Consider the following 25,008-nt stretch of genomic DNA (forward strand, 5'->3'; position numbering starts at 1 on the left):
GTGGAGGTGGGGGTGATGGCCAGAGTGGTTTGCTACAGTAAGCAAATAAATACATAGACTGAAAAATAAGAAAATAGAATAATGAAACTCGGGTTTTTATCGCTGGAGAAGTTATTTATAAACACAAAAGGAGAAGATTCCAAAAATCCTGAGGTGTCAAATTGGAATTGAAGGTAAGGATATGAATGTTTTCCTGAAAAACATATACACAAGTATAGACAATTACACATGTGTATGTTTATATGAACAAATATACATGTATTTCCTGACCCATGTCCACTGAGGCAGCCTAGAAGCAATGACACCCTAGTAGCAATAAGCACACCATACACTCAACTCTTGATTTTTTTTTTTTAAAGATTTTATTTATTTATTTGTCAGAGAGAGAGAGTGCAAGCAAGCACATGCACAACCAGGGGGAGCAGAAGGCAGAGGGAGAAGCAGGCTCTCTGATGAGCAAGGAGCCCGATGTGGGACTTGATCCCAGACACTGGGATCATGACCTGAGCTGAAGGCAGATGCTCAAGTGACTGAGCCACCCAGGCATCCCTCAAATCTTGATTTCTAAATACCATCCTCCACTAAAAAGAAACAAAGCTCCTTGGGTAAACAGCAAGGCAAGGGAGCAAAGAATGACAGGATGATAGGGACATGTCAGAAGGGCTCAAATCCAGCTAGACATGGCTCTCTGGCCATCAAAATGAACAAGGACAACAATAAAGCACGACCACTGAATAAGAAAGAAATCCACGAGTCCATACTGATAGAAATAAATAAATAACAAAGAAGCCTCTCCCTCATAGAACACCAACTAATAAACGTGAGACAAACAACGGAAATTTTAAAAAGTACTATCTGGGGGGTGCCGGGCTGGCTCAGTTGGTAAAGTAGGTGACTCTTGATCTCAGGGTTGTGAGTTCGAGCCCCACATTGTGTGGAGAGCTTGCTTTAAAAAAAAAATTAAAAAAATAAAAAGCACTCTTTGGCAATGAGCATAGTGATCCAGGCAAAATCAGTGATAGAACTTAAAGTCATCAGGCAAAGGCTGATAAAGAATAAAATATGGTGGCATTTTGGACTATCTCCCTACAAAATACTAATCTGTTTACAAATGAAAAAAAGGAAAAGCCTAGCAGACATCTGCAGGACTAGATAATGCAGATGAGCACGCCCGTGGTAAGATGGGTTGTGCAGCACAGCACCATTCCTGCGGTATTCTGTTCCTACCAAGAAACATAATCTGCATCTGGTCCTCAGGAAACATCCATGGACCCTGAGACATCTCACATGTATAAATGTGTAGTCTTTAATAAAAACCATTAGGGACAAGAAGGAAGACCTGTCCCAGCACGGAGGAAACTGCACATAGGATCGTGGATGGGACCCTGGGGCAGAAAGGAAAAAGACACACTGACATATGTGGCAAAATCCAATGGAGTCTGTAGATTGGACCTAATACTGTTTTATACTGATTTCCTCAGGTGGACGGTTACAGAATGGTTACGCAGGAGTGTCTGCTTTTGGAAAATATACACGCAAATATTCAGAGTGATGGGGTATCATGTCTGTAGCACATTCTCAAATGGTTCAGAAAGAGACTAAGGAAAATGCGTACGTACATGTACAAACACACACACGCGATTCTTGTTGTTTGTGGATTCCACATTTGTGAACTTGCCGATCTGCTAAATTCATTTATAACTCCAAAATCGATACTCGCGGTACTTCAGCAGTCATTCGCCAACATGTGCTGAGCGGCAAAACACTTGAGTTGCCTGCAAAACGCACTTCCAGCCAAGGTGGGGCAAGAGGACACCTGCCTTCTTTCTTGTTTCAGCTCTGATGCGGTAAAAGCTTCCATTCCGCAGCCTATTTATTGTTAGGGTCTTCACGTTTTTGAGCTTTTTGGTGGCAATCTTGCCGTTTCCCGTGGCCCTCAGGCTGGTGCTTAAATGCTGTCCAGGTTCCTAAGTACCGGGAGGCTGGGATGTCCCTTACAGAACAGTCACGACTTACAGCTCCGCTGGCCATGAGTTCAGTGCGAACAACTCAACGTATCAGCGCAAGTTGTCTTTTAAATAGAAACACCCGTAAAACAAGGTTAGGGGGTGACGCTGGACGTGACCAGAGGCGCCCCGGGAACTCGGCCAGGTACCCAGAGCATCCGCTCATTCAGCTCGCTGGACGTCTCAAGATAACACGCAACGAGACAGAAAGCCAACTGCGGACACATGTGGCGGGGGGAGGGGGCAGGCAGGTGCAACGGCACAGGTAAGGGGACACGGTAAAGTGACGGTGAGGGGCCGCGGGGAGGGGATGCAGAAACGGGACCCGTGAGGGGCCGCGGGGAGGGGACCGCGAGAAGACACGGTGAGAGGACCGCGGGGACGGGACCCGTGAGGGACGCGGCAGCCCCCGACGCGGAGACGGGCAAACTCTGCGCTGAGGCGGAAGGCGTCCTCTCCCTGGGGTCAGGCCCTCTCTCCCACTCCGGGCGCCCTCCGCGCCCACGCCGGCTCCGTACCTCGCGGTGGCCCCTCTGCGGCGCGGGCTCGGGCCTTCTCCCAGCGCGGGTTCCCGTGAGGCCGCCTCTCCACACGGCCGCGGCCTCGCCGCCGTGACTCAGCTTTCCCGCGCCCCGCGGCCGGCCGAGTGCGCCTGCGCGGAGCCGCCTCACCGTGACTCAGCGGCTCCGAGAAGCGGCCGGGCTGTTCGAGAAGGGAGGCGGAGGAGCGAGGAGTGGGCGGACCGACTGGGCCACGGCGGGGGCGGGATTGGCCGGCCGCGTGCTGACGTCTCGGGGCGCGCCGGGAACGCCAAGCCTCAGCGGGACGAGATTGGCCGGCCGGCCGGGCAGTGACGTCGTCGGGGCGCGCCGGGCGGGTACGGGCCGCGGCTGCTCTCTGAGCCTCAGGCAGCGAATAAATGGCCGGGGGATCGGCAATATGCGATGCATCGCTCTCCCGCGGGCTCCGACGGCGTCCTGCGACCCGTCGGATCCCGTTTTCCCCGGCCTTTTGGTCTTGTCCCCTGCGGCTGACCGCTGGAAGGGACATCCAGCTTCCCGTCTCCGCCGCCTCCCGCTCGCCATCGCAGCCGCCCGGGCGCCAGACGAGAGCCAGGTGCGGGGACGGGGGCCGGGCGCGGGGCCCGGTTCGCACGCCGGGGAGGGCTTCAGGTGCTAGCCGAACGAGCCCCCGACTGTGGGCTCCCACCGCTGCTGTGTCCGGGGCTGGGCCCGATCCTGCGCCCCGTGGCGCGGGCGGTGGAGATGCCGTCTGCGGTTGGGGCCAGCGTGGGTGCTGGGACGGGAATTACCGCGTCTTTTGAGGGTATAGGGAAGCTGTGACGGTCGGGGCGAAGGCTCCTTTGGAGGAAGTGACTCTCTGAACCACGACCCGAGGGGAAGAGAGGAGGGGAGCTGGGGACAGCATGGCAGACCCTCCCGGTTGGACCTTCAAGACCTAACCTCTGGGAGGGACTTGTTGAGACGGTTGTGGGTGGTGCTAGGTCCTGGAAGGGATCTCTTGGGGCCTGTTAGGGACTCAGGTTCCCTCTCGAGTGCAGTAGCTTCACCCCTCGTCCACTTGGTTTCCACTGTGAGTTAAGCGTTCGCCCTTCTCCTCATCAGCGCCAGGTTGAGTGTCATTAGGGAGCAAGTGTTAACTAAGACTCCGTGCCTGAGGTAGTTGAGAACAGCTGGGACAGAGTTGAAGCTCTTCGGGGTAGCGTCGTCAACTAACGTGATTTAGCGCCTGGTAACGGTTTTGTGTATATCAACAAGTATACCCACTCCGTGGAATCGTGGCCCAACTTTTTGCGGCCATTTGTGTAACCTGACTGTGGGAAAACCCTGTCAACGTGAGTCAGAATGGTTTAAAGCAAAACTGAATTCCGGGTGAGCTTTTTCAAGTAGGAATTTAAAGGACCGAGAGACAGTCGCTGTCATAATCGGGAGGATTCTGAGGGAGCTGGTACTTGTACTCAAGCTCCTTTTTCTCTTTGCTGAAAGGCAGAGAGAATCTGTGATGCTTTAGGGCCCTGCAGGGTCCCAGGATGACTCGGGTGTTGAATGCTTCCCACAGAGCATGTTTGTTTATTTTCTTAGCCCTAAATTATGAACTCTGGGGACTGAAATTATGGCCATCGTTCTTTCTTAACTATTTTCATTCTTGTAGGTGATCCATCTCTCTGCCATCTGCGTTTTGGACACTTTCTCATAATGGAGTTCCCTGATTTGGGGAAGCATTGTTCAGAAAAAACTTGCAAACGGCTAGGTAAGCACTTGTAAGAGAATGTTGATAGAAAATGTGTCTTGTTGGCTGTTTGGTCAGGGAGAATTGGCCATTTTATTAATTAGCTGTTCTCTGGGTCTTGGCTCTGCTGGCTTTTGAGTGTTGGGAGGCTGGCCTGCGGTGCAGGTTCTGTTCAGCCTTGTCATTCAGCATCTGCTGAAGGCCAGGTACTAGGACCAAGGCCAAGTGCATACAAGTGTGCTGCTTAAATATTTGTGATACTACATGGGATGGATCTCTTTTGAAAAGATAGATTTATAGGGGCGCTTGGGTGGCTCAGTTGGTCAAGAGTTTGACTCTTGGGTTTTGCCTCAGGGTCCTGAGATGGAGCCCTGCTCAACAGGGAGTCTGCTTAAGTTTCTCTCTGTGCCCCCCTGCACCCCCCAGCCTCTCTCTAAAAGAAATAAAATCTTATTTAAAAAAATAGCTTTATAGATTCTTCAGTATTGCTGGCATTGTGAAATTCACAATCCCCAATTTTTTTTCTCACATGTGGTACCCCAAGGGTATATTTGATAGGTATAGAGAATTCAGTGTAGGTAAATACCTGTTTAATGTGGTCTATAATTCTTTTGTCATAATCTGTAAAATGCTATTGTTTTTTGTTTTAGATTTTCTTCCCTTAAAATGTGATGCATGTAAACAAGATTTCTGTAAAGACCATTTTACTTGTGCTGCACATAAATGTCCCTTTGCATTCGAGAAGGTAATTTGTCATACTTTATTCCAAAGAGTCTGTTTTCCACTGTCTAAAGCTGTGCTGTTCAAATAGTAGGCATTAGCCACATATAGCTAGTAATTTCATTAAAATGAAATAAGACTTAAAATCCAGTTTCTCAGTCACACGAGCCACGTTCCAGGTGTTCAGCCACATGTGGCCAGTAACTACAGTATTGGACCGTGCACATGTGGCACGTTTCTGCCATCGCAGGGAGTTCTGGATGGCACAGCTCTAAAGCAACAGCTTTCATTTTTAGGGGCTTTCGAAGTCAAATTGTTGTAACCAAACCTTCAAAGCGTACTTTGCATGTTAAAATATTCTGTTCCTTTGATTCATTATGCTGAGGAAAAACATAGCAGTGTCTTTGTGAAGTGCAAGAAATAGTTTAATACTTGACAAGGTATCTAATCTGGGAGGTATTAAAAATGCTTATCTGGGTAACTTTGCAGCCTTGAGATCCTATTTAGTGGTAAATAGTACCTGGTAGAAATGGGAAGATGAAGAGGACTCTAAGAAAACCAACGTGTGTGAGTCCGAAAGTGTGATACCTCTGTTACTGGCTCTGCAGGTGGCCCCCAGCCTGTATTCACTTTGTTTCTGGTGGTTCAGAGGTCATTTTAGTGACTTCTTTGTACTGCTGCTTCCCTAGGATGGCAGTTAGAAACATGAATGACTTAGCATTATTACATGGTTTCATTAGTGTTGGCCAGAGTCTGACCCTCCAGCATTTTCTAGGTCGTCATGGGGGGCGGGGGAGGGTGACTCATATTTACCAGGCCTGGATGACTAGGCCACACTACCCATTTTATTTGTTGGCTTGACCTCCCCAAGTGTCTAGATCGGGAGAGATCATTAGTAATGCTTTATTGTTCAATTTGGCAGACTTGTCAATGGAGGGAGTGCTTCTGGGTGACCCCTCAGCTCAGCCCCTACAGACAGTAGGCCCCATAATTCTGTGATTACCTTTTGGATGTCAGCTGTCACCTCTGTTTTCTTGCTGAGCTGAGTTTCCTTAGCTCCTGCCTTGGCTCTGAGGTTTTGTAACTGCTGGGCATGCAGCTGCTGGGTGCTTTGTTCTTCCCTCCGGAGCCCCCGCAGTCTTGGGCTTGGATGCTCATTTAGGTACCTGAGAGCTCAGCTGAGCTGTGTGCTGACTTGTCAGGTGAATGAGTCTCCCTGCGTGTGAGAGCCACAAAAGAATCAGATAGGCTGTTGGCAGTTGAAGGGAGCCGGAGGGTCTATATGGCTAGCGTTTTCTTCTTTCTCTCCATTCTGAGGGGTTCAGGCTGCTTCACCACTCGCCGAGAAGGTGCTGGACAGGCAGCCCTGCTGCCCTGAGACCAGATCAATTTCACCAGCTTCCTCGGCTGCCTTTACTGATCGGCTCAGGGTCATTGCCACAGTTGGTTGGTTAATAGTCTGTCACGTTTACATTCCACTGGATTCCACCTTCGGCAGCTCTATCCTGAGTCAGTAGGGTTGCCCTACAGTTAATCCTTTGTGTTAACAGTGTCCCCTTCTAATGAGCGGTCAGAAGATCAGTGTACGTATCCTGTGTGATTTTCAGTGCACTGTACCGTCCGTCATACCTTTTTCATTTGTGAGTTTTGATTGTCTGAATCTGAACTATCCTCTTTTATCATTATTTTTAGAATGTTCAGGTCCCAGTGTGCCCACTTTGTAACAACCCAGTCCCAGTCAGAAAGGGGGAGATACCAGATATGGTGGTTGGTGAGCACATTGATCGAGACTGTAACTATCATCGGAAGACCGAGAAGGTAAGGACAAATTATATCCACTGTGTGCCTGTTGGTTTTTCCCTAGGGGGCAAAGGTCGATTGTGTAAATATGATCTGTAGTCCTAATCATTTGTGTACAAAATAAAACCTTAGTGATGTGTCCGTGTTTTCCCATGTTGCGATGGCTTCGGTTCTTACAGTTACATGAACATACTCTGAATATTGGAGCCTGCATTGGGATTTGCCTTATAGAATTCTTACCTTTTTCTCTCAAGATGGAGAGTTAATGTGCTTTCTAGAACCATTCTATCAATGTGCAATTTTCCTAAGCTGCTCCTAGGAAAATGTGAAAGGATACATAGAATTTAAACATTCGGTGTTCTTGCTTTCGTAGTGTGAGTATCTTTGTGAAAGCTCTACGTGTGTTCATTTGGAGTAAATCATGTTAGGAAAAGCGGGAGGCCCCTGTTCTCCACAGCAGGTGCTTTCAATTCTTAGCCAGTCTTGTCTTTTTGAGGTACTTCCTTTTTCTCCAGGCGCGTGTGTTGTCGTCTCTTGAGTTCGCTTGTTCACCTATAATTTTGGGCATTACCTGTTTACCACAGTGCGGGCTGAGCATGGAGTTCCCCTCCCCCTGTTCTTACACAGCCACGTCTCTTGCCATCCCCGCCCTCCCAGCAGACGTGGCATGTGCTGCTGGGCCAGTGTTGCAGGTCTCCACAGCTGAGAGATCCCCTCTGCATTTCTCTTATGCTAGATCCTAGTTTCCTCCATCTATCTCCCTTACCAGGGGTCCCTAATCTCCTGTGTCTTGTGTTTTTCTTTCTTAGTTTTCCCCTTATTTGGGGGGAGGCATATGTCCCACTTGCTCCCTGGGAAGGACCATGGAAGATAAGTGGAAGGTCGTGTATCTTGCTGGGTCTTCGCTCTGTGTTTTTCCTTGCTTAGCAGACTGGCTTTGAAATCTTTGTGTGAATATTTGCAGGTGCTGGTTCGTTTTCGTGTTTCTGCTGTTGCTTAAGAGAATTTCCCAGCTGTTCTGCATTGGTCCATGGTGGGACCAGTTTTCTGTCTGGCAGCTTGGAGGCTCTCTCCTCACCCCACCCCTCCCTTCCTCAGCCCTGTCCCAGAGTTTGGAAGCCTCACATTGACTGTTCCTGGTGTGGCTCCATCTTCATCTGTCGTGCTAGGGAGGCAGTGGACCCTTCCAAACTGGAAACTCCAGTGTTTCCATCTGAAATGCCATCTTGGATTCTTCGATTTCCTCTAGACTCCAGTCCCTTGGGTGCTGGACCTCCTGGATAGGTTTCCTTTTTTTCCCCTCACTAAGTTTTCTTTCCTTGTGAACTCTGCGTCCAGGGTGTTTTTTCTGCGTCACGCTGAACGTCCTCCTCGCATGTTAGTCTGCAGCCCGGTGGGGGCAGCGTGGACTCTGTGGGTTATCTGTCCACTCTGCTTTCTCTGCTCTGTGATTTCAGGTCTTTCTCTTGGGCTAATCAGATTCCCCAGAGGTGTTCTGGTCCTTGCCTGGAGAGCACGCTCTGGCTTCCAGAATTGTGGAGCCAGATGGAGAGAGCTCTCCCATGTCTTCCACAGGGAGCGTGAAGTCCTTACTGCCTTCTGAGTGCCCCTCCGTGTTCCTCATGCTCGTCCTGCCAGTTGCCAGTCTCTCTCTCTCTCTCTCTCTCTCTCTCGGACCCTCTGCCGAGCGTGCGTCTTCTGCTGGGCTCACGTGCAGCTCTGCAGGTCTTTTTCTCAGACTCGCAGCCACTCCTATTGTGGTCCCACGGCACCCTGAGCTGCTGCTACGGCCGATTTCTGAGCCTTTGGGGGTTTTGTTTCATGAATAGGGGTGCTTCTTGACCTTCCCCACCAGCTTACAATTTGGCTTTCTTGTACCTGCCAGGTTCATTATTACTTGTTTTGTGCTTTTTTTCCTAAAATCTTGTAGCTGTTTGTTTGGGGTTTTTTCCCCCTTATTCTTGGCCCTTGTGGGCTTTTCAGAGAATCTACTTCCTGTCATTTTCATTGTATTTCAGGAGAGGTCAGAGCCACTACATGTGTTCAGTTCTCCTTCCTTAACCAGAAGTCCGGGGAGATTCAAACTGAACCTGCTCTCGGTGGATGGCACGTAACGTGCGCCCTCTGCCCTTGGACTGCAGAGTCTCAGAGCCGCTCAGGCCTTCCTGGGGTTTGGTGTCGGCCAGCTCTGCGGCTTGCCCTTCCTGAAGGCCCTACCAGGTTACTCAGGTTGTTTTTCTGAGATGTCTCACTCCCTCTTTCCTCTCCTGTTGCTCTCCAAAATAAACACGGGGACTTTGAAGGAGCTTGTCTCCCGGTTTCTAGTCCTGGATCCTGGTTTATAGTTATGAACTACTGGGTCATGTTCCAGTAAATACACGACAGTTGCAGTAAATAAGCCTAAGTCTTGTTAACCCCTGCTTGCTGCTCTCAGTCTCCAACATGCGAGAATGAGCTCTGTATGCCTTAGCCTAGCACTCCAGACCCTTTATTAAGCAGCCAGCCCCAGTCCCCCTCCATAACCCCGTTCCCTTCACCCCACTCTTGCTGTGCACCATCAGGCTTTGGCCTCCAATCCTTCTGGGAGTTATTTTAAAACCTCCCTGCCTATATAAGACCACAGCTGCACTTCCTCCTGAATTGACAAGGTCTTCCTTGTTCTTGGCTCACCCCAGATTTGTGACCCAAGCCTGTCCCCTGTTCCCACCCCCGCACCCCAGGGCAGGCGCCCTGCACGCCTGCGCTGTGTGCACACGCTCCTTTTGCTCGAGGCACCTATGCCTGCCCGTCTTTGCCAGAGGGCTGCCCTCAGGCTTCTAGGCGGGTACCTTTTGGCCGACATCCTTACTTCAGAGTCTGCAGTGCCTGGGAATTTATATCCCTCTATCACCCCGCCCCACCCCCACCGCCCCCTGCATTATAAACCCCCAACCTCAATAACATAATGGGTATAGGGACTGTAGATACTTCAGCTTCCTGGAATGTCTCCAGAGCCCCTGGAGCCAGCTACCTTCTGCGGGAATGGGCACGATGCCACAGGCTTGGCCTCCTTCTCTCCATGTCCCCGGTCCCCACTCCCCTGGGTTCTGTGGGGGCTTTTTTTGGCTGAGAGCATCTCCAATCATCTCACATGAATTCCCAACTTAATATGCTGCTTTTGTGTTCATTTTTTAAAACTTTTCTGTCTCCTCAGTACTCACCTGTTTTCCTGGCAGATGTTTGAATGAAATCTTGACATCTTCCTTCCTTGTAGCTAAGAATCATTTCTAGTTTAAATGTTGGTAGTCTTACTAAGGGCTTGTTAAATAATTGCTTATTGAAGCAACTCTTGCTTTCTCAGATTTTTACGTACCGGTGCTCAAAAGAGGGGTGCAAGAAGAAAGAGATGCTGCGGGTGGCCTGTGACCAGTGCCGTGGCAGTTTCTGTATTCGGCACAGACACCCTCTGGATCACAGCTGCAAGCACGGGGGCCGCCCCATCGGCGCAGCCGGGTGAGAAGAGTGGCTGGCTCTGACGTGCTCGCTCATGTAGGACATCGGTGGTCCCGCCTGACCCCCGCGGTGGGGATAGGGCAACTTTGAGCATTGTACCGAACTAAGCTGTTGAGGTGAAATATTGGTTGTGGGAGTTTGGATGAATATAATCTAAATTAAAATTGGATTCTAAATTAAAGCTGGATTCTAGTTGTATTGTTTCCTGGGGCTGCCAAAACAGCAGAAGTTCACAGTCTCCCTGCTCGGGAGGCTCAAGTCCAGGACAGACGTGTGGTGGGCCTGGCTCCTCCCCGAGGCTCAGGGGCAAGCCCGCTCCAGGCCGCGCCCGAGCCGTGGGTGGTCGCCGGCAGTCTTTGGCATTTCTCGGCGGTGGGGCGTCTCTCCCCCTCAACCTCTGTGTCCATCATCTGTGTTTGCTGTGTGTGTCTGTGTCCAGATGTCCCCTTTTTATGAGGACACAGTCATACTGGATGAGGGTCCTGCCCTTCTGCACTCTGATGCGTCTCAGCCAGTGACGTCTGTGATGATCTTACTTCCAAACATCACATTCTGAGGTCCTGAGCGTTTAAGACTTTTAGTCTCATTTCGTGGGGACACAGTTCAACCCGTTCACGAGTGGTATAACCGAGAGCACCTTTCTCAAGTCAGCGAAAACAGGTGCTTAAACCGGCTGTTGAAGGAATGTGGAAGCGTAAGTTTACCTTTTAGTTGCTGGTGGTTTCTCGCGTGTCTGGGCTGAACCGGGCGGAGGGATTGCTGCGCACGTGGCTCTCCAGGTGAGCCGATGATGGGGTCGATGACTGTGGGTCTGACCTTTCTGTGTAGGTGCACAGCTGCCAGAGCCTCTGAATCCAAGCCGTCGGGAGCGTCGAACACGCTGTCCAGCAGCTGGTTGGCTCAGCGACTCAGGTACGGGTCGGGATGGCGTGCACGGACGCAGGTGCTCTGTACCGGGGGCGGTGGTTCTCGCCCGAGGGGTGAGCACTGAAGAGTCAGTGCAGTGCAGTTCATACCTGACCGGTTGAAATGACGTGCTCCGTTGGCTTCGTTGTAAGGAAGGGTGAGAGGAGGTCTGGATGTGCGCTCCCTCGAGCCCCAAATCACCAGCGCAGTTCATTCCAGCGCGGAGCGTATCTAGTGGTAGCATTCTTGGAGCTGGGTTTCTGAAATACTTATTTGGCCTGGAGCTTTTATATGATCAGTTGCTCCTGGTTAGTCAAGACAGACCTAAAAAATAAGCTCTTCTTTTGTAATCTTTCAGGTGGAGAGTAAAGCGGTGACGTGACTGTCAGCTACACGGGCACGTTCGCTTGTTCTGCGTGTTATTTCGGCTTGGTAGGCAGCGTTTGTGCTCTAGTGCCTTTGTACTTCTCATGGCAAACGGGACCATCAAAACTTTTCCAGTAAAAGGTACAGAGTTTGGCAAAATAGAAGGACGGATATTAATATTCCAAGTTAGGCTAAGCTGTTCTGTCAACCTCTTCTTCCTCCCTCCTGCCCCCCAATTAAAGTGACATAAAGATTGAAGGATCTGAGTGTGCCAGATGAGAGGGCAGCTCCGCCCTGGCCTGAGTCCCTCAAGAACCCCGTGTTCTGGAAGCCTCTGCCACTTACACAACCACACAGCTGATTGCACTCCGTCTTCATCTTGTGGCTTCCGTGGTGACAGGTACCTGAGCCCAGGAAAGTGTGGGAGGCTGTGGGCCTACCTTGTTAGGGGCCTTGTTCAGAGGCGGCCCCTGCACACAGCCCCTGTTCCACTGAGAGGACAGCCCTGTGGCCATACAGACTCAAGTGCTGGGCTTACACTGACAGCCTTGGTCCATGAGAGAGCCCCAAGTCCTGCGACCCTGGGCATTGGGAAACAGTGAAGCAAAATGTCATTTGAGTTGGGTCCTGATGTTAATCCACTGGTCATCTGCCTGTATATCCAGACCTCCCCTTGCTCCTGCATTAATAAAATCCAGGCGATTACTCTTGGTTTCAGAGCCTCAAAGCACGATGCGGGGAGGGGCTTCTACTCAGTTTCCATTCCACAAATAGGTGATCAAAACTATTTCTGTGGCTGTCTTAGTTGGGGGTGTTTGTTCTGGACCAGTGGTTCTCATACTCCTGTGTGCTCATGATTGTGTTGAGGGCTCCTCTGAAGGGCACTGGGCCCCACTTCCGGAGTTTTCTGTTTCTGTGGGTGTTGGGGCCTTGAGAATTTGCACTTCGGCAAGTTCCCAGCTGATGCTGCTGATCTGGGGACCCCACTTGGACAAATCACCCCCTGCACCCCTGCTGTCCAGGACGCAGTCGCTAGCCACAGAGGTTATGAAGCACAGGAAGTGCAGTTGGCCCAACTGGGGTCGGATTTTTTGTTGTATTTAACTTAAAGGCAATTAACTTGATGCACTTTTTAGAAAACTTCAGTGTGTTAGGAACTTTGGTATGGGAGTCTGTTTTTTCAACTGTAAATTTAAAATACAGGTCAGCCCTTTCTCATGAAAATTTAATATCCAAATTGAGAGTCTAAAACACTGAGCTTTGAAGACAATACCGAAAAAGTGAAGTATGTCATTGTTAAAATTATTATTCACTTGTTGAAATGCTAGTACCGTGGATATGATAGATTAAATAAAGCAGTAAAGTTGATCTGACCTGTGTTCTTGTGTTAACTGTGGCTACTAGAAACTTCAGAAACAGGTAGGTGGCTGGCGTTATATTTCTTTTCTTTTTTAAAACAGTTTCGGGGGGTTTTTTGTTTCGTTAGAGAGCGCGTGTGCGTGCTTTACCAAGGGAGAAGGAGACGCAGACTCCCCGCTCAGCAGGGAGCGACCTGACCTGAGCCGAAGGCAGATGCTTAACTGACTGAACCGCCCAGGCGCCTGGCTGGCCTTCTGTTTCTGTCGGACAGTGCTGTTCTTGGTCATCCTAACTGAAGGACAAAACCCCACATTTTATCGGGAAGAACGGTCAGCTTATGAGCGCTCGTGCTTCTGTCTTTGGATTTGATGGGAAAATTTAGGTACCGTACAGTGGTCCCCTCTTAGTGCAGGGGTGCATTCCAAGACCCCCGTGAGTGCCTGAGGCCGTGAATTGCACCGGACTGTCCACATATACAATCTTCCCTGTACAGACCGTGGTAGAACTTAATTTTGTGAATTAGGCACAGTGAGAGAGCTCGTGAAAGAGACCAGTTGCAATTATCCAGGCATACTGCTTGCTACTCCTCGCTTTCTTGCCCTTCACAGATCCTGCCTTTTTTACCAGTTGAAGGTTCGTGGCAACTCTGGGGTGAGCACGTCTGTGAGTGCCGTTTTTCCAACAGCCTTTCTATCTCTGTGTCCTATTTTGGTAATTCTTGCAATATCTTAGACTTTCTGATGATTTGTCATGGTGATCTGTGGTCAGGGATTATGACTCAGCTCGAGGAAAGCATTTTTTATCAAAGTGTTTTAATTACGGTCTGTGCATTGGTTTTTAGACCTAATGTTGCACACTTTAATAGACTACAGGGTAGCATAGACCGCTTTTATGTGCACTAGAAACCACAAAGATCACTTACTCCCTTTATGGAGATGCCTGCTTTCTTGCGGTGGTCCGGAACCGACCCCAGACCTCCGAGGTGTGCCCGTAGCAATGTCCTATAATACGAGTTACCTGAGTGGTGTGTCTCCCTCGGAGTTCCTTACTGTCCTGCTCTCCCCACTTCTTAACAGTGGTGTGAGACTATTGAGTGCCTTCCCAGTGAGGTGAAGGCCTGTGATGGAGCGTTAGTCCACTGCTGACCTGAGGCTGTGTCAGGAGAGGGGCGGCAGCTGCTAGACCGCGGGGACCGAGGGCACTGAAACACGGACAAGAGGGGATGGCTGTACTCAGAGCTCTCTGTACCTTCCCTCCAGCACTGTGTTGGGCGCTCAGGGGCCCCAAGGGATGCGAAAGCTTGGGAAGGTGCAGGTGCCCAGCTCCTTGTCCTGCCCCACAGCACTGACTCATTGCTCAGTGTCCCATCTGGTGGCACTGGCATACCTCCTGCCCACCATGCGCATCCTCCCACAGCGGCGTGCTTTGGCCGGCTACTGGCCGGGTCACGGTCCTTGTGCCAGGCTGTGGGCCGTCTGTTAGAGGTTTGCTGCTGTTACTGTCCCTGTGCTGAAGAGGATGTATGTTTCTGTTTTGATAGAAGGTGCCAAGTTGGGGCTCCTGGGTGGTTCAGCATCGGTTAAGCACCTGCCTGTGGCTCAGGTCACGATCCCAGGGTCCCGGGGTTGAGCCCTGTGTCAGTCTCCCTTCTCCCTCTGCCACTCCCCACTTGTTCTCTCTCTCTCAAATAAATAAAATCTTTAAAAAAAAAAAAAGGTGCCAAGTTGCCGTCCAAAAAGTCATAGCAACATCATCAGTTTTGCCAAGCCCTCAGCAACTGCCGATTTAATTTTTTCCTAATCTGATGAAGACATGGTGTCACCATATTCTAGTATGTCTTTAGTTAGCAAAGTTGAGCATCTTCTGAGAACCATCCATTTGAAGAATTTAAGCTAAGGGAGTCTGCTCATGCAGGTGCCGCTGAGCTGCTCTTGACGTGCCAAAAGTCTGTGGCCAAGGGACGGAGAAGCCACCAGTGTACACGTTTTCATGGGAAGTGCTGATATTAACGTTAGCACATTACATTTTTTAAAAGATTTTATTTATTTGTCCGAGAGAGTGAGGACAAGCAGGGGGAACAGTAGAGGGAGAGAGAGAAGCAGACTCCCTGCTGAGCAGGGAGCCCAACATGGGGCTCGATCCCAGGACCCTGGGATCGTGACCTGAGCCGAAGCCAGACGCTTCGCCCACTGAGCCCCCCAGGTGTCCCAGCACAGTGCATTTTTTTAGTGTTGAAAGTTTGCATGCATTTTTGAGGAAAATGTAACAGTTTTGTGCTCTGCGTTCTTCTGTCCGGGGTAGGAAGAGGTTCACTTTCCTTATCTGTTGGGGTGCTTCTGTGGAAATGTTTGAGAAGCACCAGGCGGTGGAAGGAGCTGCAGAGTTGCAGGACGGGATCGCGTTTGCTCAGCCATTTGCTGAGCCTTCTGGAGCCAACTGAGTAACCTGTTGGCTGTAGTTGACCTGCAGACAGCAGCCACAGGTGTGACTGGCGTGCGTGGCGTTCGAGTAACAGGTGCCGTGGGCATCCTGTGTGTGTTCCCTGCTCTTGAGCTTCCCCTCCGGGGCAGAGGGTCCCTGGAAGCTCAGGTTGGATGTCTCAGATGGAAACCCGAAGCTTTGCCGGGAGGGGCGTGGGCACTCCAGCGTTCACGCTCTGTCCTGGGGCCTCTGCACAGCCCGAGAACCCACCACCCGCTCCTCCCCTGGACAAGTGATGTAAAAGCCAACCTTTTGAGGGTGTCACCCCTACCTTTTCCAATCTGTGGCCGATGTGGGGAGTGATGGCCGAGGGATACGCTGGACGTTTTCTCTCGCTGCCTGGGACGGACGCAACATGGGTGCCCCAAGTCTCCTGTCTTGGCACCCGGGCCCACAGTCAGCAGGTGACAGGTACCACCTGAGACGTAGCACCTCTCGCTGCCCGAGTTGCCCTCTGCTTTTCCTGAGTTGGCCTTGGGCTGGCACCAGCCAGCTGTTCCTGGGCAAGGCCCAGAGGCAGGCTGCCCATCGTTCCTGGTGTCCGGCGTCTAGTCTGCAGCCTGGAAGGACTGGCCGCTGCCTGCCCAGTGGTGTGTAAGCTGCAGCATCAGACGTTCACAAGGCGTCACCAGAGGCCTTCCGTCTGGACGGCGAGGAGGGCTGCTGGGAAGGTTGCTTTGACGAAGTCAGATGCAGTGTCACAGGGAGAGTGGACCCAATAGCCGTCAGCCCACGTCAGTGTTTAGGTCATCCATGATAGGAGGGATTGGGGATATTTTAAGTGTATCTTTTAATCAACCTTCCATATTCATTTCTTTGCAAGAAGCCTAAGACCAAACTTGAAAAATAGGCTGTGAAATAGGTTAGTGGCTGAAATGGCCATGGTTCTCCAAGCTTTCGGCTGAGAGGGTCGCTGGCCTTCATCCAGCATTGCAGAGGTCTTGAGGCGGCGGTGGTGGGTTCTGGGGAGCGTGCTGAGGGGAACGGGTCCAAACTATCTGGTCGTCTGGGAACATTCCCCAGGTAGGTGTTGATTTGCTTTGCTGTATTTTCCTGAAATGATGTAAAGACTCGTAATGACGGTAGCGAGTGTAGAAAGTGCAGGGGGGAGGAGAGTGTCTGGCTGTGGCAAGACGTGGTTTGCTTTTGGTTTGTAAATTCTTTGTCCGAGTGTGTCCTTCGCTCCCTGCCTCTCATTAGGATGTTAGGGGGAGCCCTACCCAAACCCACAGTTGGAGAGTTCATGCACCCCTGTTGTAGGTGATGAGATCTCCTTAGAATGCATCACCAGCTAAGATTTTCTTGGAATAAATACTACAAAAGCAACCATTTAAAATGGTCTTTAGTAAAAAAGAAAAAAGAAAACATGCCAAGAGGCAGAGCAGTTGGTTAATTTTACATTCTGTAGATTATCATTCTGAACTGAAGTAAAGCTACTTGTGTAGATAGCTTCACTTTGGCTCAATCTTAAGAAGGAAGTAAGTGCGTTAAGAGTATCTATGGGCCAGTGTCTCCCTTCCTGCCTTCCCGTGAACACTCCCGGGAGCACAGAGCACTGAGAAGGGCCACTGTTTCCACAGCGCTCAGAAAGTCACGGGTGCCGGAGAACAGTACAGTGAACAGCTGTTGGTGCACGGGTGGCCCAGATGTGAAATCATGGCCACCATTCGCCTCCCGCGCAGGCGGGTCCCCCAGCGCTGCCCTGCGCCGTCACCCGCAGAGCACTGGCCGCAGGCTGACTCTTTGGTCTCTTGGGGCCACGTGCCCTCCCACCCATCTCCCCGCTGTCACACATGATGCTTGCAGGGTTTAGCGAAAGCAGGGGTTCTCAAACTTGTTCAGAGCCTGGAACCCCGCCATGGTGGTGTGTATGTGCCGGGAGCCCGCTCAGCTGGAGGCCCCCGTAACCTCAGTAGCGGGCAGGATCAGGTGCACCACGTCCTGGAATCCAGCCCAGCATCCAACGGTAAGATGGAGTCTGTAGGAAGAACGACGGTGGAGAAAACAGTATCTCTGTAATTTTCGCTGAATTAGGAAAATCCTTGTGATTTAGGAAAGCAGTTTTACTGAATGGAGACCAGAGACCCGTAGGGGGCGCTCAGGAGTGTTTGGCGGGAGTTGGGCCTGAGGTGCGGGTTCGAACTCCCACGGCAACGTCCAGGGCCAGGGCAGAATCTTCGTGTTTCCTGACGGTTACTTATTTGAAGTACAAGCCTGGGGCAGGATCATGTGTGACTTGACTTTTTTTACTTGGTCAAACTGGTTTTTTAAGAGCAGTTTCAGGTGTCACAGCAAAATTGAGCAGAAAGCACGTCCCATACCCGCACCGCCCCCACAGCCTCCCCCAGCATCCGCGTCCCGCACTGCTTTGATTTGTCGTAGTCCTCTGAGGAGTAGCGAAGGTGGTCTGAACATGCATTTGCTTCTAAAAGTACAAACTCCGTTATGGTGACGAGTACCAGAGCCATTATGTGTAAAGCCGCCTCTTCTGTAGCCCAAAGGATGATTTTGCAACAACAGAAATACAACACACACAGACTTGCTGTGCTCTCCTGTCTTGAAGTTGTCACTTGTGTGGCTGTGTTATATGGGTTAGTTATGAGACAGGCATCAGGCTCCCGCCTGGCCAGTGTGGAGAGTAGCTATGAGGCCATGGGCTGCTGAGGAATCCTTGAGGGAATTTTAAACTTACAGATGCGGGGGACACCTGGGTGGCTCAGCCAGTTAAGTGCTGGCTCTCGGTTTCAGCTCAGGTCATGATCTCAGGGTTCTGAGATCAAGCCCCGCATTGGGCTCTACACTCAGCACAGAGTCTGCTTTTCTCTCCCTCTGCCCCTCGCCCTGCTCACGGACACCCTCTCTTTCTCTCTAAAATAAATGAATAGATCTTTTTAAAAAGTGAAATAATAAACATCAGGGGCGCCTAGCTGGCTCTGTCGATGGAGCGGGTGACTCTTGATCTCAGGGTCGTTAGTTCAAGCCCCATGTTGGACATAGAGAATGCGTTTAAAAAATTACAAACGTGTTATCCTCAAAATGAATAATACAGTAATCTGATCCACACTCTAAAGGGGTATTTCTGGCCATTATGAGGTGGAGAATGCATTCGGAGGACAGAGTGGGTAACTTGGGTGTGAGATTGTGGAGCCCTGAAATGGTTGGGGGAGGGAGACATGGAAAGCCTGTCACTGTTAACAAGATGTGCAGGGTGACAGGCAGAGAGGAGTGGGGACAGCACCTTGCTTCTCTTGGTGGTACTTAGGATGGGGAGGCGTATGGCACGGTGAGCAAGGGAACAGGTTTGAAAGGAAGAATCTAGAGTTGGGCTGTGAGTGTGTTCTGGTTGAGATATTTACTGGACTGCTGTGTAGAGAAGCCATGTAGCCAGGTGGGTAAGCAAGTCCAGGGGGTGAGGTCAACACCAGAAACGGGATTTAGAGTCATTGGCATATGGTTGGATGGAAAGCCATGGCAACAGATGAAATCACAGGGTGGGAGAGAGGGAGAGGGAATGAAGACCTGGCACTGGGCCCAGACTGAGTTCTTGGGAGTAGAGACATGGAGGAAAGGGGAAGACAAGTGCGGTATCTCAGGTCTCTGTAACATGGTGCTCAGTAAAGTAGGACGTGAGACGTAATTTCCATAAGATCATAAAATGTTTGTAGTCCTCTAATAACGCAAGGATTTAAGGTAACAAGATACAAAATTAACACACAGGAGTCCATAGCCTTCATTGCCATAAACGACAATCTGAAGATATAACGGAAGAGAAAAATCCCATTTACAATGGCAATAAAGATAAAATACTTAGGAATAAACCCAAGGAGATCTATGCAAGATCTAGAGCGGACAAAACTTTAAAACACAAAAGACATAAAAGTAGACACAAACCAGCAAGATAGGCCTTGTTCTTGGAAGACAACATCATAAAGATGTCCATTTGCCTAAATTAATTTAATTTTATTTTTTTAAGATTATATCCACCAATTTATTACTTTATTCTCTCTTATTTTTAGTTCTTTACATATAAAAAGTTAAAATAGCAGAACAATACACAATCTGGACAGCGATGAATCATATAAACAGACTTGGTATGTAGCCACTTTAACATAAAGACCAACTCCGCTCCAAAGAGCAGAAAGTTTCCCACTCCCTAAAAAAACATATCAGTTGCTATTGTTTTAATGGTCAGAACCATTTCTAACTTCATCATCCTCTCTCTCAATCTTTCTTTCTTTTCTTCCTTTCTTCCTCTTCTTTCTTTCTTTCTTTCTTTCTTTCTTTCTTTCTTTCTTTCTTTCTTTCTTTCTTTCTTTCGATAGTAGTTTTGACAAGTGCCTTTGTAAGAGGAATTAATCCACTTGGAAACTTGGCAGTTTCCAAGTTTTCTATTTTCCTTCTAAGTGTCCTTGCAAAGTGTGTGACTGTAGAGCTCAGGGCTTAGAATGGTCGTGTCTTTTCTGATTTTTCTATTGTCTGCCATTAGTTTTGGCTTGCCTAAATTAATTTTAAATCTAAGAGGATCCCAATAAAAATACCAACAAGCTGCTTTTCTGGAGCTCCACAAGTTGACATTTGAGTTCATATGGAAAACTACACGTGGAGGAAGAGCGAAGGAGACACGGGATGAAAGCCCTGCTTGGTCTCATGGTGCACCGTAAAGCCCCGTGCATAAAACCGTGCACTGCAGGCACAGCAATGGATGGGCCCGTACAACGGACTCAGAAACCTGAAACAAATCCAAGTGCGTGTGGAAACTCGGATGTGATAGGAGGTGTGTCTCAAATCACTGGAACCAAGACCAGTTTTTCGAACAGCAGTGTTGGTTCAACCGGGTAGCTGTTTAGACAAAGGTAACATTGGGTCTGTACCTTACATCACACGCAGGCAAGGACTCCCATCAGAGATGTGAATGTAAGAAATGAAACCAAACAGGTGATGGGAAGAAAACTTGGGTGAATTTCTCCAAAACTGGGAATGGGAAAGGCTTCCTCACAATGGTGCAAAAGTCAGATGGATGAAGGAAAGAGTTCATAGTGGCAAAGCACGGTTGCATGGTGGAGAACAGCATACACGAGACCAAAGGACAGGTGACAAACGAGGACAAGGTATTTGCAACATAGGTCACAGATAAAGGTTGATATCTCTAATACACAAAGAATGTACACACAGAGGGGAAAAAAGCTGAGAAACCAGATAGGAAGATGGGTGAAGAATGAAGTGACATAAGAGTAAGGATGGGGCCGCCTGGGTGGCGCAGTCGTTAAGCGTCTGCCTTCGGCTCAGGGCGTGATCCCGGCGTTATGGGATCGAGCCCCACATCGGGCTCCTCCGCTGGGAGCCTGCTTCTTCCTCTCCCACTCCCCCTGCTTGTGTTCCCTCTCTCGCTGGCTGTCTCTCTGTCAAGTAAATAAATAAAATCTTTAAAAAAAAGTGTATATAAGGATGATCCTGGGGAGTAGAAAGTGATGTTCCACCTCACTGAGTTAGGAGAGATGCAAAGTAAGACCACACCGAGGTCCTGTTTCTCAGATGAGATGAGCAGAAATCCAAACTTGAGTGGCATATTCCATTGACAAGGCTGTAAGCAAGAGAGATGTCCACACATGGCTGGTGGGGATGCCAAATGTCCACCATTATGGAGGAAAATCTGGCTATACCCAGCAAAACTATATTTGGCAAACCCACCCCTAGGCGTCTACCCTGAAGGTATACCACCACCAATAGTAAAATACACGTGTGCACGATTGTTCATCGCAGCACAATTTACAATTGGCAGAGCTAGAGACTGAATGCCTGTGTATGGATACTGATTAGATGAGCCAGGGTAAGTCCACCCACGGGGCCCCACGAAGCTGTAGGAAAGGATGAGAGGATGACTGTAAACTGATGGAAGATTTCCAGGATGGACTGTTGGCTTGGAGGAGCATGGTGCAGAAGAACGTGTGCAGTGCTGCCTTCTGTAGAGGGGAGAGCAGAAAGAAGCAAGCACACATCTGCCTGTGGCTGGTAGAAGCAGCTCAGAAAGCATAAACCAGAAACTAATGAAGTTGGCTACCTATGTGGGGTTGGGTGGGTGGGAGTGAGGCAGGAGTGTTGGGAGCGATAGAATACTTTCTTGTTCAGTCTTAAGTTTTGGACTCCTGTTACTGTTTCACATATTCAACAAAGTTCAGCCAAGATGGCTGGGTGGGGAGCCCCGCGACTGGAGACACACAGATCCCAGCACACACAGCTATTTTTGACATGAATAACATAACCACATTTATGGGGGAACAAACATTTTTTTCTCATGATAAGAACCCCACGAAATTCACCATTCTAACCATCTTAAAGTGAATAATTCAGGACCACTCAGTACATTTGCAATGTTGGGCAATCATCAGCATTATCTAGTTCCAGAGCATTCTCAGTGTCCCCAAAGGAAACCTCATACACATTAATACTCCCCATTCTCTCCACAAGAGCAGCGCCTGGCGACTACTGATCTACTTTCTGTCTCTGGATTTGCTTGTTGTAGACATTTCATGTAAATAGAATCATACAATATGTGGTTTCAGAGAGCCTGTGACTTCCCTCTTGTGCACCCTCCTGCTCACTCGCTCCAGGGAAGACAGCTGCCATGTGACAGGGAACTCAGGGAGGCCTTTTGCTGATGGCCAGTGAGGACTGAGGCCCTCAGCCCAGTGACCTTTGAGTGAATCCTTCCAATAGCCACACGTGAGCTTGGAAATGGACTGTCCCCCGGACAAGCCTTCTGATGAAACCACAGCCCTGGCAGACACCTTGACTTAAGCTGTGTGAGGGACCGTGAGTCAGAGGCACAGGGCTAAGCTGCACCGGTCTCCTGACCGCTCAGAGACTGTGACATGAAGCTGCTAAATTTATTGTTTTAAACTGCTAAATTTTGTGTTCATTTGGTATGTAGAAATAGAAAACAAATATGATTTTCTGCCTTTTGGATTTGGGGGGCAGCATAGACCCTATTTAATATGACCACCATCCATTTATTAGGAAACTCGGAAGTCTGTTGGTGTTGAGTGAGGCCCAATCCAATTTGTGGCATAAGCTCTCCTGCACTGGGGCCCTATAACTTGGAAGGTCCAAAAGACCTAGAGAGGTACATACATGGTAGATGAGACTGTGTTTGGTCCCTGGCACCATCCCCTAGAGCTTGGCACAAAGCCGTGACCTCTGCTGCAGAGAATTACACACCATGCTAAGGGGCTCTGGATGTGCTACCCGGCCTTAGCGATGGAGCACCTGGCCATGGACAGCATACTGATGAGGGAACGAAAGGCAAGCTGAAGACAAAGCAGAAGCTGACACCCTGCACCCCCCCCCCATGGGATGTATGCGACATTCCTCAGGCACTCCTGGCTGCCCTAAAGGACAAAGAAACAGTCCTTACTACCTACAGCCCGTTGACAAGTCCTTGAAACAGGCATGGTGACATTCCTCTAGGAACTCAGCTGCCTCAATGTTAATACTTTGCTAAGGGCAAAAGGCAGTCCTGGCCTGATCCCCTCCCCTCCACCAAGATCCTGTTAGTCTACTTTAACGTATAAAAATTCCTTTGGAAACTTCCTTTATCTCTAACCGCCCCCCCCCAAGATACGTGTTGGCAATCATCCCCCAAGCACATGGCCCACCGATATACATCTGAAGGGTCTCATGACTAAGGTTTTATTAGACAGTTATAAATGACCCTCTCCCAACAGTAGCCAGCCCCCTCAAGGTCCTGGAGACCTTGCTTCCAAAATTCCTTAAAAACTTACGCTATCCCTAGCCCCCTCCCCACTTGAGGGTATAAAATAGGCCATTCCTCACAACCCCGGGGCAGCAGCTCTTTCTGCCCTCGGGTCCCGTCCCCGTGCTTTAATAAACCACCATTTTGCACCAAAGACGCCTCAAGAATTCTTTCTTGGTCGTCGGCTCCGGACCCCACCCCACTGAACCTCATATATATTCCCCAACCTCATCAATACTAGTATGTGACTGGAGCTGTCCATCAGGAGCCGGACATTTTCAGACCCATGAAGTTACAACGTTGGGTGAGCGTGTCCGCAGTCCATTGAAGGGTGAAAATGGCACCTTCTTTTTCTTGGTTTTCTATCACATTGTGTTGTCTCCTTGTGCACATAGCTGTTTCCTATTGAGTGCTGGACATAATATACATAATATATGCTCATAATATATAATGAGCAATTATAATTTGGTCTATGGGATACTATACTTTTCTTCTAGGAAGATTTTACCCTTTCTTCTTTGAGCAGGCTAGCAGCGCCAATAAACCCTGATTGCCTGAATGCAGTCAGAAATTGAGGTGAATTTAATACGGATTTTATGAAGCCCCTGCAAGGCTGGTCTACCCTGGTCATATTGACTCTTACAGTGTAGCTGTTCAGGGTCTCAGCTCAAAGATGGGACCTTACTAGAACCCTCCCCCTTAGCAGCCCTAGCCCACCAAGCCGTCAATCCCTGTTCAGGTTCTCAGCCTTCTTGCTGCCTCTTCCAGAAGCGACTGACCCCTGAGTGGAAAATGTTGCTAAATGTCAGGTGTAGTACTCCGGGTTTCCTTTTTTTTTTTTTTTTAATATTTATTTGTTTATTTATTCGACAGAGAGAGAGACAGCCAGCGAGAGAGGGAACACAAGCAGGGGGAGTGGGAGAGGAAGAAGCAGGCTCATAGCGGAGGAGCCTGATGTGGGGCTCGATCCCATCACGCCGGGATCACGCCCTGAGACGAAGGCAGGCGCCTAACCGCTGTGCCACCCAGGCGCCCCTCCGGGTTTCCTTTTACCCCCTCAGAATATTTCACTCTGATGGCGTAAAACAGAATGATTATCTTTCAAGGTTTTTTATTTTTAAGTGATTTCTACACCCACTGTGGGGCTCAAATTGATGACCCCAAGATCCAAAGTCGCATGTTCCCCCGACTGAGCCAGCCAGAGAGCGGATCGACCGGAGCCGCACCCGACCCGGGGGAGACTCGAGGGGAGCGACCGCACCCGCACCGAGAGCGGGGAGTGGCCCGAGCCGCACCTGCGCGAGTGCGGAGCCACCCTCGCACCTAGAAGCAGAGGAGGCGCCGCAGAACTACACCTGCTCCCGCTGCGGCCCCGCACTGCCCGCCCGGCGCAGCGCTCCCGTCCCTAGACCCCCAGATGCTCCGAGGCAGCGGGAGTCACCCCACTCGGGCCCTGCCAGCCACGTGGGGCCGCCCGGGCGACCCCTAAGCCGGCGACCGCATTCCCGGGGCTCCACCTGTGCGGCGTTCATTGTGCACTGTCTATAGTTACGGCATCTTCAGTTCATACCAATGAGTTCTGTTTAAGACGAATCTGGTGCGCCCAGACAGACCGCTGGGGGCCGTCCGCCTGGGGTCTCCCGGCCCCCGCGGCCAGAAAGGAGGCGCTGTGCCCCAGGTCCCGAGGCCCGCGCAGGGGGCGTTGCTAGGCAACCCGCGGCTCCCGGCAACCGACAGCGCCCAGAGATGACGCCACCAGCCCGCGTCCGCACCTGGGCCTGCCCCCTCGCGGCTGCCGCATGCCATTGGTCGGCGGGCAGACAGAGGCGTGCCTCGGCCAATGGGTGACGCCGCTCCGGAGGGCGGGACCATATTACC

At 50.1% G+C, this 25,008-nt stretch overlaps 1 protein-coding gene across 2 annotated transcripts; it reads left to right on the forward strand.

Annotated features, from left to right (window-relative positions):
• The first annotated feature begins 2,169 nt into the window (after positions 1–2,169).
• ZFAND2A (zinc finger AN1-type containing 2A) lies at positions 2,170–12,908 on the forward strand. 2 transcript variants are annotated; one of them, XR_006408444.3, is made up of 8 exons: positions 2,170–2,271; positions 4,179–4,277; positions 4,907–5,001; positions 6,669–6,794; positions 10,117–10,268; positions 11,097–11,180; positions 11,533–11,681; positions 11,783–12,908. XR_006408444.3 is itself a non-coding variant. In XM_044380282.3 (7 exons), exons 1-7 carry the CDS (start codon positions 2,232–2,234, stop codon positions 11,549–11,551), a joined length of 615 nt encoding a protein of 204 aa, XP_044236217.1. In that variant the 5' UTR covers positions 2,170–2,231; the 3' UTR covers positions 11,552–12,908. The 2 variants fall into 2 exon arrangements, 1 of the variants encoding a protein (XP_044236217.1); XM_044380282.3 differs by having other exon boundaries at positions 11,533–12,908.
• Positions 12,909–25,008: the final 12,100 nt, after the last annotated feature.

Source organism: Ursus arctos, unplaced genomic scaffold (assembly GCF_023065955.2).
Source record: "Ursus arctos isolate Adak ecotype North America unplaced genomic scaffold, UrsArc2.0 scaffold_2, whole genome shotgun sequence".
Lineage (NCBI taxonomy): Eukaryota > Metazoa > Chordata > Mammalia > Carnivora > Ursidae > Ursus > Ursus arctos.

What these genes read in the sequence shown, in the direction of transcription:
- ZFAND2A (XM_044380282.3), top strand. Translation starts at nt 2,232, where the DNA reads ATGTGGCGGGGGGAGGGGGCAGGCAGGTGCAACGGCACAG. An exon ending in AAAAACTTGCAAACGGCTAG is followed by an intron (nt 4,278 to 4,906) that starts GTAAGCACTTGT and finishes TTTTTGTTTTAG; the next exon opens with ATTTTCTTCCCTTAAAATGT. An exon ending in CGCCCCATCGGCGCAGCCGG is followed by an intron (nt 10,269 to 11,096) that starts GTGAGAAGAGTG and finishes CTTTCTGTGTAG; the next exon opens with GTGCACAGCTGCCAGAGCCT.